The 14,916-nt window shown below is 31.9% G+C and overlaps 1 protein-coding gene across 1 annotated transcript; it reads right to left on the bottom strand.

Annotated features, from left to right (window-relative positions):
- Positions 1-292: 292 nt before the first annotated feature.
- On the bottom strand, positions 293-1,078 carry LOC137828999 (ethylene-responsive transcription factor FZP). Its single transcript, XM_068635796.2, has one exon. It carries the CDS (start codon positions 927-929, stop codon positions 483-485), a length of 447 nt encoding a protein of 148 aa, XP_068491897.1. The 5' UTR covers positions 930-1,078; the 3' UTR covers positions 293-482.
- Positions 1,079-14,916: the final 13,838 nt, after the last annotated feature.

Here is a 14,916-nt window from a genome sequence, read left to right as displayed (position 1 = left end):
TTTATATTATTGTTAAATAGTTTCTAAATTGGTATCTAATTATAGCAACCAAGATTTTAACTACCAATTATTTAGTTTCTAAATTTGGTAGCAAAAACTTTGGTTGCTAATTAGATACTAATTTTAAAAATATTTAACAATAATATAAACTAATTTAGAAACCATTTTTTTTAGTTTTTAAACTGATATCTAATTTAGTTACTATTGCAACTAATTATTTTGGTGTCTAAAAATTAGTTTCCATTTTATGATTTTCTTGTAGTGATAATTCAAATCTATAGCTAGTAAACCATTTTATACCAATATTAAGAAACCTCTTGAAATTCAACGAGCAATATAAAAAAAAACATAATTTTATTTACATGAAGGTAGAAGCCATGAAGTAACTATTGGTGAATTTAGGAAGGAGAAAAAATAAATTGGAATTATTGGTCCTACAATTGATAAGGGGAAGGCCTTTTAGGTCTCATTGGAACCAAAAACTAAAAAGAGCAGTTACCAGAGCTAGAAAAGCTTTGCAAAATGGAAGCAATAACCAGAGATTCATCATCGCCATCGAAAGCAGCATTCATCTCTGGACAAACTCCGACACTTTGATCCAACTCCTGGGTAGGTGGTAGCGGTGGAGGAGGCAACGCCATAGGAGGTGGTGGAAGAGACACAAAAGGGTAATGAAAATTAGTTCGAGCATTAATGCCACAAATCTTGATAGATGAAAGATCATAGGCAATAGCAGCTTCTTCAGCAGTGTCAAATGTGCCTAGCCAGTGTCTCTCTTTGGTATAAGGGTTTCTAATCTCAGCAGCATATCTTCCCCATGGCCTTTTTCTCACGCCAAGATACATTGTAGATCGTCTAGAACTTCTCCTAATGGGGTTTTTGTAAATCAATGCCGGAAGATTTTCCATTGGATTCTCTGTTTGAGACATAGAAAGATGCAGTTTAGTTTACATATATATAAATAAGATGATTGAGAAGGGTATAGTTAAATTGATGAAATTGATGTGTAGTCCAAGTTCCAGTGTAAGTATGTGGAAGTGGAACAGTGAAGGATGGTAGAAGAAAGAAGATAATGTGTTTATATGATAAAATATTGGGTGGAGTGGGGCAGGTAAGAAGAATATATAGGTATCATGGAATATATAATATACAATTAACTGCTCTTTTGTTTCTCTAATGGCTGTTTCTTCTCATTCATTTCCCTGTTTCTCGCATCTGATATGATTAGGGTCAGCATTATGCGTAAATCATGGCAAATGCTGATTTTATTGCCACCTTTGGCCAATTAATCTCTCTCTATTCCTTCTTGCTAGTTTGACTGATGAAGAATTAATTATACTTAGTTTTTTTAAGAAAAGCTGGTTAATTAAAACTGTTCCACCTTGTTGCCAATATATATATACGTACTGGTAGGCACCGGACGAACGCACGTGGCCGACCGGCCTTATACACTAAATGGAAACGACCGCACGTGGCCGACCGGCCGTATACACAATAAATGTAAGGGCATTTATGTGACAAGCTAAGGTGGTTAAGATACACCTCCGAAGAATAAGGAATATGCGTTTAGAGAAGATATGTTCCCCGGGTATTCCGGAGCACGACTGACAAGACATATCCATAACCACCCTGAGCCCAAGGGATAGAAAGCCCATTAGGCAATCCTATAAATACTGTGCTCAAGCCAGAGAAAGGTACGTTTTCATTCACTTACGAAACCGCGCTTAGAATCTCATACTTACTTGAGCGTCGGAGTGCCTTCACAGGTACCCTCCCCCGCCCGACCGAAGTTGATAGCACGAAGGGACGACCGACCAAAGGAGACAGCAAGAAAGGACAGTCGACCAGAGGAGAAGAAGGTCAACACGTCAGCAATTGCACCACGTCAACCGACCGTGCCTGGGCCCCATCTCTCCACTCAGGTACAATTGGCGCCCACCGTGGGGCCGAGGCAAATCTTCAATTTTTGAAGCTATAATGGTTGCGACAAGAAACAACAACGACGCTATGGCAGAACAGATGACTATGATTCAAATCCTCCAAGCTCAGATGGAGGAACTGCGACAAAAGGGGATGGAAGACCATCGTCAACATGAAGAAGATAGACGCCTCCAAGAAGAAGATAGACGCCGCCAAGAAGAAGAAATCGCCTTATTAAGAGAGCAGAATGCACGACTCCAACAACAGGTCGATAATCCCGAACGAGAAGGCCAATCCCATATGGCCGACCGAACCGCCTCTCGCATACCTACACCTGCCAATACCAATCCTGCTTCCAGAGCTGAAACAGTCGAAAGAAAGTCAAGGAAAAGGGGTCATCCTTTTACAGACGAAATTATCACCACTCCACTTCCTGACAAATGGAGAGGCCTCGTCATTAAACTCTATGACGGCTCGACCGACCCGGACGAACACTTAAATATCTACAAGACGCAAATGACTTTGTATACCACAGATAACAATGTGTGGTGTAAAGTATTTCCCACGTCGCTCCAGGGAGAACCTCTTACCTGGTTCACAGAGCTGCCTCCAAACTCCATTAACGATTTTGACACCCTAGCCGCAAAATTCTCCACTCAATATGCCACTAGCCGACCGCATCACATGTCCTCCATGTCTCTCCTAGCGGTACAACAAGAAAAAGGTGAATCTCTTAGAACCCTTCTAGATAGGTTCAACAAAGCATGCATGAACATCCGAGGGCTCAAACAAGAGGTTGCATTGCACCATTTGGTCTCGGCCATCCGACCGAGCCGTTTCACTGAAAGTCTCATCAAGAAACCACCTCAAGACATGGAGGACCTTCGAACTCGAGCAACCAAATTCATGCAAATCGAAGAACACATTGATTACCATCAACGGTTCAAAGCTGTCGGATTCGGAGCCCTTAAAGACCAAACCCAAAGTAAAGAAAGAGAAGTCGAAACCGAACGAACCGTCCGAACCACTCTGAGGTCCGACCGGAATAGGGGAGGCCGAATCCCCAGGTTTAACAGTTACACCCCTTTAACTGTGCCGAGGGGACGAGCCCTAGATGAAGCACTACAAACGGACCTAATCCCGACATTGAAGCAGTATCAAACACCACCGAATGCAGATACTGCTAAGCGTTGTCAATACCATCAGAATTTCGGTCACACGACCGAAGGATGTCAAGCTTTGAAGGATAAAATTGAAGAACTCATCCAAGCTGGCCATTTACGGCAGTTCGTCAAGAGGACAAGGAGTTCAAGATCCCCACCACGGAATACTGACCGTCCTTCCCGTGGTGTCGACCGGTCGTACCGTAACGATTACAAACGCCACACTGACCGTAGCCAGACTTCGCGAAAACGCAGCGAAAGCCCCGTTCGGCGTACACGCCCCCGTAGCACAAGTCCCGACCGAAACGCCCGACCTCGCCAACGAGTCCGCGAAGTCATCAACATGATTGCTGGACCCGTTAACTTGGGCGAACCGAACCACGAAACAAATTATATAGCTGGAGGATTTGCCGGTGGCGGGTGCTCAAATTCCGCCCGAAAGAAACATCTTCGTGACATCCAGTCCGCTCATGCTACCACGAGGAAGCGTCCACATATACCTCCGATTACTTTCACTGACGAAGACTTTACAGCCATAGATCCAGCCCAGGACGACCCCATGGTCATCACTGTAGAAATTGACAAGTTCGGAATTGCCAAGACTTTGGTAGATCAGGGTAGCATCGGTCGGTCCCAGACGATACAACTCCAAAGTTAAACCAAGATTGTTCCACAAAGGCGACTTAGTATGGCGAATGCGGAGCAGCGCACGGAAGGAAGGAGGCAAGTTCTCCAACAATTGGGAAGGACCTTTCCGCATAGCTGATACGGCAGCCGGTGGAGCCTATTATTTAGAATATTTATCTGGGAAGGAAATACCGAGAACGTGGAATGCCACACATCTCAAATTTTATTACAGTTGAACTCTTTCCTCGCTCAGTCGGTTTTTCCCTAAGGAGGGTTTACGACCGGGAAGGTTTTAACGAGGCACTAAATTAAAATCCAAATCTCCTAGTCCTTTACTCAATTCATATCTCGTTCGGCATCTGAATTATTACCTTAACATAATCAGACTTTTTTATGCCACGTTCGGCATCAGAATTATTCACTTATTTATGCCTCGTTCGGCATCAGAATTATTCACTTATATATGCCTCATTCGGCATCTGAATTATTACAACGTAATCAGAATTATTTATGTCACGTTCGGCATCAGAATTATTTACTCAATCTGATGCCTCGTTCGGCATCTGAATTATTACCTCAACGTAATCAGAATTATTTATGCCACGTTCGGCATCAGAATTATTTACTCAATCTTATGCCTCGTTCGACATCTGAATTATTACCTTAACGTAATCAGAATTATTATGCCACGTTCGGCATCCGAATTATTTACTCAATCTTATGCCTCGTTCGGCATCTGAATTATTACCTTAATGTAATCAGACTTTTTTATGCCACGTTCGGCATCGGAATTATTCACTTATTTATGCCTCGTTCGGCATCAGAATTATTCACTTATTTATGCCTCGTTCGGCATCAGAATTATATTATTACCTCAACGTAATCATAATTATTATGCCACGTTCGGCATCCGAATTATTTACTCAATCTTATGCCTCGTTCGGCATCTGAATTATTACCTTAACATAATCAGACTTTTTTATGCCACGTTCGGCATCGGAATTATTCACTTATTTATGCCTCGTTCGGCATCAGAATTATTCACTTATTTATGCCTCGTTCGGCATCAGAATTATATTATTACCTCAACGTAATCATAATTATTATACCACGTTCGGCATCCGAATTATTTACTCAATCTTATGCCTCGTTCGGCATCTGAATTATTACCTTAACGTAATCAGACTTTTTTATGCCACGTTCGGCATCAGAATTATTCACTTATTTATGCCTCGTTCGGCATCAGAATTATTCACTTATTTATGCCTCGTTCGGCATCAGAATTATCTTATTACTAATGTAATCAGAATTATTTATGCCTCGTCCGGCATTAGAATTATCTTATTACTTTAATGTAATCAGAATTATTTATGAAAGTGTGCATTGCCCACATGTCGGGTCCAGCAATTTTCTATGCCACATTGTTCATTAACTCTTCAAAAGAGGCGTCAGGCTGTGGGCCAGGGGTCTCCCCCTCGGCCTCCTCATTTAAATTATCATCGGGGTTGATCGGCACCAGCTTTCCATCAACTATTATTTTTTCTGTCGTACTGGTCGTCCTCCAGGGGTGCTCCATGCAGGCAGGCCGCTTGTCCGATGCCTAACCGAAAATATTCTTCGCTAATGCGAACGTCCCGTCATTCCGTTAAATTTAATGTCTGACAACTCGAAAGGCACAACAATTATTACGACTCTTCGGCTTTTATTCACCTCGAGCCTGGGGGGCAAGTGTACTGGTAGGCACCGGACGAACGCACGTGGCCGACCGGCCTTATACACTAAATGGAAACGACCGCACGTGGCCGACCGGCCGTATACACAATAAATGTAAGGGCATTTATGTGACAAGCTAAGGTGGTTAAGATACACCTCCGAAGAATAAGGAATATGCGTTTAGAGAAGATATGTTCCCCGGGTATTCCGGAGCACGACTGACAAGACATATCCATAACCACCCTGAGCCCAAGGGATAGAAAGCCCATTAGGCAATCCTATAAATACTGTGCTCAAGCCAGAGAAAGGTACGTTTTCATTCACTTACGAAACCGCGCTTAGAATCTCATACTTACTTGAGCGTCGGAGTGCCTTCACAGGTACCCTCCCCCGCCCGACCGAAGTTGATAGCACGAAGGGACGACCGACCAAAGGAGACAGCAAGAAAGGACAGTCGACCAGAGGAGAAGAAGGTCAACACGTCAGCAATTGCACCACGTCAACCGACCGTGCCTGGGCCCCATCTCTCCACTCAGGTACAATATATATAATAAAAAATAGAAGAGGATCTTTTTGTTATGTCTGCATGATTTTGTGGTTTATGTTTGTGGAAAGTTAAAACTTTTTTTTTTCAAAAGTGGATCATGACTTCTTTGGCAGGCAGAAAACATAATGTATTTTATATCTTTTATATTGGAAAATTGAGTTGTTCAGGGGTGAGACAGTAGTAATATGCTGTAGTCCAATCCTATTTATATATATATATTCTACCTAAGATGTGTATATTTTTAATAGCTTATATGTTTTTATATAAATTGATTTAGTTTATATCAAGATTTCATGATTCATGGTTCAATGTTGTTGCTAATAATAGTTTTATACCATTCTGCCAAGTTCAATTATATGATAATCATAGTGTAATTGCTCAATAACTTGTTAATTAATATATCCAAACCGTTCTCTGCTTTCTCACCCAATGCAAATGTAGTCCATTATTTGTTTCATTGATCCGAGGAGTTAGATTTGTCTATCAATGAGCCATTCGTGCACATAAAAGTTAGATTTTGTTTAATATAAACCACGCCTCATAATCTTACAATTAAACTATTCTCCTTTAAAGTAAAGAAGATTAGACGCCTACAATTGATACGGTAGTTATAAACACTCCTTCAAGAAAGAAAGAAATTCAACCTATAAGAAAATTTATTATTACATATTCATGATTATTTATTTAGATTTTTAGATAAATTAAGAATTTTTTTTATGTATGAATTATTACCTATAGATAAATTAAGTTATTTACTAATCTTTTGGTACATAATAGTAGTAGTTTGACAATAATAATTTATTAATAATTTGTAAGCAAAATTCATACATAATTTTAAGTGTATTGAAACGATTTCTTTTAAAAAATATTATTCGTAAAATAAGTAAATAAAATCATGCATTACACTTTACATATGAATTTTAATAATATTAATATTATTACTAAAATATTAATATTAATAACAAAAGTTAATAATATTAAAAGTAATATTAACAATATTATTGATATGATTATTAATATTATTCTTATTCATATTAATAATAATAAGAATTATAAAATTAATAATAATCATAATATGTATTTATGTGATCTGTTATCGATTCCAACTAAAAATAATAATACAAATTTCTATATGAATGAAATGAATACATCAACTAGCCAATTTCTTCTAACAGCTGAAAATGACACATATTAGTTTATAAAATGCAACGTTAAGATGTACATTGATTGATTTAATTTTGAATTGTACAAGGTACATAGCTGATGGAGGGACAACAACCGTAGCTACTTATTTTGGTTGAATTATTATAAGTGATGAAACAATAATAAAATGATGTTGATTCTTGCAAAAAGTTGAGGTGATTGCTATGTTTATCGTTATTAGCATAGACATAAACAAGGTTGTTAACACTAGTCGGTGAGCACACTTTGGTGTTGAGGAGCTGGCCTTTTAGAAGCTGTTGGTGGTTTTTCTTTTTGCAGGGTGTTTGCGGGTGCAGGTTTCTGTATTTTGTGTAGTTCAGAGACCTGTTTAAGTGGTTTTTGGCTTTGTATAAAGGTTCAGATACCTTTGAAGATTCCATCTAATTAATTTTTATTCTTTGCTGATATATTTGGAAAAAATTTTCTGAGTTATGCAGGGAGGTAAACAAATGCATCTCACGAAGAAATATTGCCCAGTATGGAAGAATCAATCACAGTATGCATGAACCATACACTTGATGACGATGATTTTTTTTTAAGATAATAATTAGAAATTAAAAAATATACAATATTAATATTATATAACTATTTGGATGACTTAAAAGAGGTTCAGCCCATCATTCGTGTTATTGGAACCTAGAAGCTGTTGGATTCCTATGAGTAGAAATCTTGGGAAAATTGGACTCTAGTGAGTTATAAATAATTTTATTATTAACTAATTATTAATAATAAAAAATAATTAATTTTATATTAACTAAATTAAATATTATTTAAGAAAATTTATTGATATATATATTTTAATTTTTATTATTGATAAATAGTTTTTAAATCAGTAATTAGATGTAAATTTAAAAACTATTTATCAATAATATAAATTAATTTAAACATTAATATATTTTTTTATCTAAAATAATATTTAATTTAATTAATATAACAGATATTTTTTTTATAAAATGATTTTCTATTCGGGTGATTTTGTTATAGAGTCTTAATACTTTATTTAATTCTCTTCCTTTTTTAATTTTTTCATTAACTAAAATATAGAACATGATGAAAATATTAATTACAATAATAAATGATATTTTAAATTAAAATAATTGAATTGATTTTAATTTCCAAATTCTTAAATATAATTTATTTTGATTATAAAACAGTATTTTTATATTATTTTTTATTAAATAATAATTAATTTTAATAAATAAATAAATAAATTTTTTATTCATTAAAAATAAAATAAATGGGAGACGCTACTAAAGTGAGTCAAACCCAATCTAATGAGACAGTAATTAAATATGAAACATTGAGTGAGCTACGTAAACACTAAGGTAACACAAAAAATTAAAAAAATAAAATATAATAAAGAATTTATTAGTATCGAAACATAAAAGTAGATATTAAATAAATGTTACTAAATAATATAAACACAACGTTCGTCTAGTCTATATAAAGACTAATTTAAATATATTAATTTAAAGAAAAAATTAAAAATTATAACAGAATTAGTCCACATAAAAATTACTAATATTTCAATAATATAGCGTGTTGGTTTTTAGGATGCTTTTATTTGTTAAAAAGATAACGTTTGATCAATGCTTTTGAATATAATATGAAGAAAAGAAGAATGATAAGAGAGGTTCACTTTTTCCTTATTTCTTATTTTTGTTCTTAGTTTCTTCTTTCTTGATTTTTCCTTTTTTGTTGTGTGCATGTGTTTTATGTGGAGGTTCTTGGTTTCCTTTATCTCCCTAATTTAGGGCTGGCTTGCATTCATGGTAAGTAATCATGGATACTTTTACTATTTTTTATTAGGGAGTAGTGGTTTGACAAACCCTATAATGTAGAAAAGACAAATTAAACTTGAATTGAAAGATCCCATCTTAAAGTGGAAGATGAAACATGGCGATGAGGAGGCAAGGAAGAACATATTATCATTATTGGCCTACAGGTGAGTTATGAGTTGCACTTTATACTTTGATAGAGTTTTTTTATTTTATTTGTTTAATGTTGAAATTGGTGATTGAGTGGTGTGGGAATGCTGCATGCGAAAGATTCCAGGATTTTCTTTTGCTCTGACATTAGATGTTTGATCCTATGACTAGAAGTCCACCCTAGATGCTAGGTTACCCTAGATGCTAGGTTAGACGATCCTTCATGTTGGTCAGGATTTAGGGTTTAGGGGTAGACACTTTCTATTAGCACTTTGTTGATGTTGGTTACTTTGCTGTTGTTGTTGGTTCCTTTGTTCATTGAAATTATATTCGTATTTTATTAAAATTATATTCTTTCTTGAGCCTACCTCACATTTCTTGCATTTTACATTGTTCGGTGCTCCCACTGCCGTTTATTTAGTTTTTGGAAATATCTGGATTGCTTTGGTGAGTGAGATTTGGCGTAATCGGAATAAGCATATTTTTAAGGGAAGAGTGATTGATCATTTTGAAATTTTCTTCTTGACTCAAATTGAAGGTTTGGTCTTGGGTTACTTCCAAAGTTTCTTATGCTTGTTTTTCATTTTCAAATTGGAGTCTTGATCCTTTGATTTGCATGTTTTCAATTAAAACAAGTGATTTGTCTTTGGTTGGGTAGTTATTTTTCTGATGTTTGGGAGAGATTGCTACTTTAATTTAAAATATTGGGAACTTTTAACCCAATATATATAAGAGTTGAATCACGGGTTCACATTTATTTATTTTTTCTTATTGATAAAATGTTAAAAATAAAAAATATATAAGATACTTTATTTACTTTGATTTTTTTTAATCCATTTTAGTGTGGATCACATCATGCAAAGTTGTTTTTTCATGTTAGAGTCTATCAAGCCTACCTAATGTTCACTTTCTTTTTATTTTTCTTCGATTAGAGTCAGTCAAACCCACTCTAAAATTGTATTACTAAATACTTTTACGTTTTACTGACTCTAATAGCATATGTTCCATTGATAGAAGAAAATAGTTGTTGCATTAAACTTTGCAGAGTGGACTTTTTGGCCCATAAAAAAAATGAACGATATGCTAAAAATTTGTTTTGTTATAGTGATTACACTATAACGTAACTAATATCTATTTGTCATCTTGCATGTAAAAAAGCACTACTAAAAGAATTCTAGAATAAAATTAATTTTATATTGTTTTAAATTATCATAGAAAAAAAATGAAATAATAATTATTTGATATCACATATAATTTTAACATATTAGGATTAATATTTTAAAAATATAAATGTATTTAATACTTATATATTTAAAATATCACAATGTTAAAAACAAGTTATTAAATTGAAATAAAGAACAATTTCAAAAGCAAAACTAAAATCATTGTTTATAATAATTATTTTTATAAATTATAAGGTATTATCTTATTTATATAACAAAATAAATACATTATTTAACTGAGTTACACATCTAAAAATATAATTTAACTATGTCAATTTAAAATAATTTGTTTTATCTCAATTAATATCTAATTTAATTATTAGCATTAAATTAACTATAATTAATCGTAAATTAAAAAGCACTAAGAGTTAAAACAGACAGTTATATTTAGAATAACTTCAACATATTTAAGTTCGGATTAAAACTAAAATATAACAAAAAGAAAACCCATACTATTCATAGAGTTGTTGTGATTCTGATAAAAAATATTTTTCAAATTAGAAAAATGAATCTATTCCTATTAATATTGTATAAAATTATTTCAATTTAGTCATTGTATTAATTGAATATTAGTTTAAGTATGAGTAATATTTGATTTTTAAATTAAGTAATGAAGAAGAATATTTACATATTGATTTTGTTCTCGTCCTTGTTAACCTCTTTTTTTATATTACTAAAATATTTTTAGTTTATTAACTAACTTAAAAAAATTATATTACTTTTATTTAGTTTTTACTTCATAACTTATTTTAGGATATAATTTTGATTATTTTGATTTATTATTATTTGATCATTTATCTAATTGTTATTTGACATTTAAATATGAGATTTATGCAATTATATATATATATATATATATATATATATATTTTAAATTTGACATTTGAGGAAGAAATATGTGTATCCTTTTGAAATTAAATATTTTATTAATAATGTTATTGTTTCTTTTGTTGTAATTTTTATTTTTTTATAAAAAGTATTTAATTAACACTTGAAAGAGTAAGAGAGTGAGTACATGTATACTTGTTATTTAATGGTAATGAAGATGAAATAAAAATTACATAACTATTGAGTATGAATATGAGGATGAGAATACATTTTTTTACTTTGAGGATGAAAATGAGAAAGTAAAACCTCTTTTGTTGTTATCATGAAATATAATGTTAATAAAATGAGTTTTGGGAAGGGATTCTTATTTATTCAGTTAGATATCTCTAATAGGCTAAAAATTAAATTAATTTATAGTATATAAATAAAGATAACTATTATTTTATAAAAAGATTTTATAAATAAGTTAATTTATTTTCTAGTATGACTAGTGCATAGAAATAGAGATATGTTGACTCCGTAAGTTAACATAGAGATAGAGAGAGAGTTTTAAAGACGCATGAATGAAACATTTGTAGTGAATGATAGAGTAGGTAATGTAGGGAGGAAGATATAGTGGTAAATCTCATGTATTGAATGAATGAGATATCCATTATTCGTTTTTTTTCTGATAAAAAATAACCCATGATTTGTGATGCAGAATTAGGGAAAGTTCATGATCATATTGAAATGATAAATGGGATATCAGTGGAAGAAGGTCTACACAAGAGGGTGGAGGGTGGCAACTTGGACACAAGCTACCTCTGCCGTGTATTATTGGTGGCACTATCAAATGTGTGATGTATTCATTGAAGTGATTAACCCTTACTTTACTTGTAATGTAAAGATCTTAAGTGTGCTTGGAAAAAACGCTTTGCACAACATGCTCTGTGTTTTTGTCTGTACAATGGCCTGCAATTTGTCACGAAGGAATAATGGCAGCACTTTCCTTCATCCAAGGAGTTCATGGAAAAGAGCAGAATATGACGATAAGTGATTATAATAATGAAAGGGTGGAGAATTATTGAGTGTACTGTTAAGTCTCTCAGGTCACTAAGAAAGAGGTGACAGATAGAAACAACCACATTCAGTACAAACAGACAAAGCAGAGGGTGGAAATGCTGTTTTTTGTGGCTGGTTTTTCTCATATTAGTTTTTGGTTGTCCTACACTTTGTGTAATAAATAAGTAAACTATGTTAGGTTCTTTTGGAGGTTACAAGGTCATTAAATATTTATTCTCCTATTTATAAATATAGCAGATTTTCTTTGTCGATTCCACATGAAAAAGTTCTTTCTATGCTCAACTATTTTTTATTCTCTTTGTTATCCATCTCTTAGTTTATCGGCTTAGCACGTAATTGGAAGTACTTCATGTACGGTCAATCGATCCGCAACTATCTCGATCTGTCGATCTCATAAAACTCGGGTTTATTTTGTAAAATGTGTTCAATAAATATTATTATTTATAAATACAATTTAAAAATTAAATTATATGGATCAAAAGAAATATTCAAATTCATAGAAAATCTAACACGTACAAAATCCATCACCAAATTTATCAAAGATAAATATAAATAGCATCCAATAAAAAACATTAATAATTTACTCATTTTGACTTAAACATCAAAATACTTTTATAAATCCGTTATTGTCTTGTGTTTCAAGAAGATCGAAACAAGAAGACCAAGAGCATATTTCTAGGTAAAAAAAAAATATAAAAGATCGAGAGAAGGCCAAACGAAAGACGGAGCACGAGAAATACTAGAGTGAATGATATTTAACCTTAGGTCTTTGTTAAAACACTCATTTTCCTTCAACTCTCACTTCGTCACCGTTAATTCGTTATTCACCACCATGAGTCATTAGTTAAATTGTCATTGTTCTTATTATCATGACTCTCCTAATCACCACCCAAAAATAAGAGTAAAAACCACATTTTTTAAATCAAACTTTTTATAAATAGAAAGTGTAATAACAATTTCTTAATTAATATATAAAATTATTTTAAATATTGTTTTGTGTTATATATATCATGATTGTGAGCACTCTATAAATTGTTATGATTGTTTGAGTAAATAACAACTCATCTTAATGCATATTTGTATTAATTTAATTTACGGGCGTGTTTGACAAAAAAAAATCATTAAAAAAAAATAATCCATCCTTATAATTATGATTGATTAATTATAAATATTTACAATTTTTTTTAAAAATTAATGAGTAAAATAGTATACTTATTTTTTATCAAACGATAAGAATAATATAAGGTTTTTATAAAACTTTAAGTTTTAGTGAGAAAAAGTTAGTTTAGTATATAAATATTTTCAAGATGTATCAAAACATAAAACAAAGCCTATCACTGCAATCGAGTGGATAGGGGAGTAAATGATATAGGCAATTCAATTTCTCGAAGTTTAGATTTATAAAAAAAATAATGATTTAAACTTGATTTATTTATTCAATCTAGTTTAACTAGAAGTTTAAATTTGACCATTTAAAAAATATTAAACTTAATTTTGATTTTTTATTCCTTTCACAATTTAACTAATTTTATAAAAAAATTAAATTATTTTGAAAATTTTATGAATACACCATCTTAAAATTATTTTAATACTAATCTACAAATATAAATATTTATAAATTTTATTTTTCTTAGAAAAGTTATTTATACATTAAAAAAAGTTAGTACTTTCACTACAAGAAAATCATCATGAAATAGAAATCAATTTTTAGAGACCAAAATAATTAGTTACAATAGGAACTAAAATAGAGACCATTTTAGAAACTAAAAAAAAAATGGTTTCTAAATTAGTTTCTATTATTTTCTATTATTGTTAAATAGTTTCTAAATTGGTGTCTAATTAGCAACTAAGGTTTTAACTACCAATTATTTAGTTTCTAAATTTGGTAGCAAAAACCTTGGTTGCTAATTAGATACCAATTTAGAAATTATTTAACAATAATAAAAAATAATATAAACTAATTTAGAAACCAAATTTCTTTGTAGTTTCTAAAATGATTTCTAATTTAGTTACTATTGCAACTAATTATTTTGATTTCTACAAATTAGTTTCTATTTCATGATTTTTTTCATAGTATTTATGCAAATCCGACTCAATATTAATATTAAAACTTGAAAGTTAAAATGGGTGTACCAATAAAACATAAATTATGATACTTTGCATTTTAATATATATATATATATATATATATATATATATATATATATATATATATATAAACAACCTATTTATTAATCCTTAAAGTAATTTTTAAAAAAAATTTAAACTTGACTTAAACTTATCAAAAGTTTAAATTTATTTATTAATTAATTTAACAAGTAATTAACAAATAAAACTTGAACAATTGAGAAATAATTGAATCATTTACTCTCTACATGTAAGTATATACAGAGTACACATCATAATATATATGATGAAAAGTCAGAATTAAAAATAATGACAAAAAGGCAACACTTATTTTGATTAAACCATCTTAACTATTAGTGGTTAGCATGATCTATAATTTAGTTGATCTAAATTAGTAATTCATTATGGGTTTTTAAGGGAGTTGTTGTTGCAGTGTTTTCAAGAACTCAGTAAATAAGGCATACAGTTCAAATTCCCTCACGAATCTTCTTAAGTTTCTTTACACGTGACAGTGAGGTTGCACCAATATTTGAAGGTTTAACTCTATTTAAGTCTTGCCTACAAAATACAAAACC

This window comes from Phaseolus vulgaris, chromosome 7 (assembly GCF_051622355.1).
Source record: "Phaseolus vulgaris cultivar YP4 chromosome 7, ASM5162235v1, whole genome shotgun sequence".
In the NCBI taxonomy this organism is placed as follows: domain Eukaryota; kingdom Viridiplantae; phylum Streptophyta; class Magnoliopsida; order Fabales; family Fabaceae; genus Phaseolus; species Phaseolus vulgaris.
The sequence above is the reverse complement of the archived record's forward strand: the minus strand, read 5'-3'. Positions and strand labels throughout refer to the sequence as shown.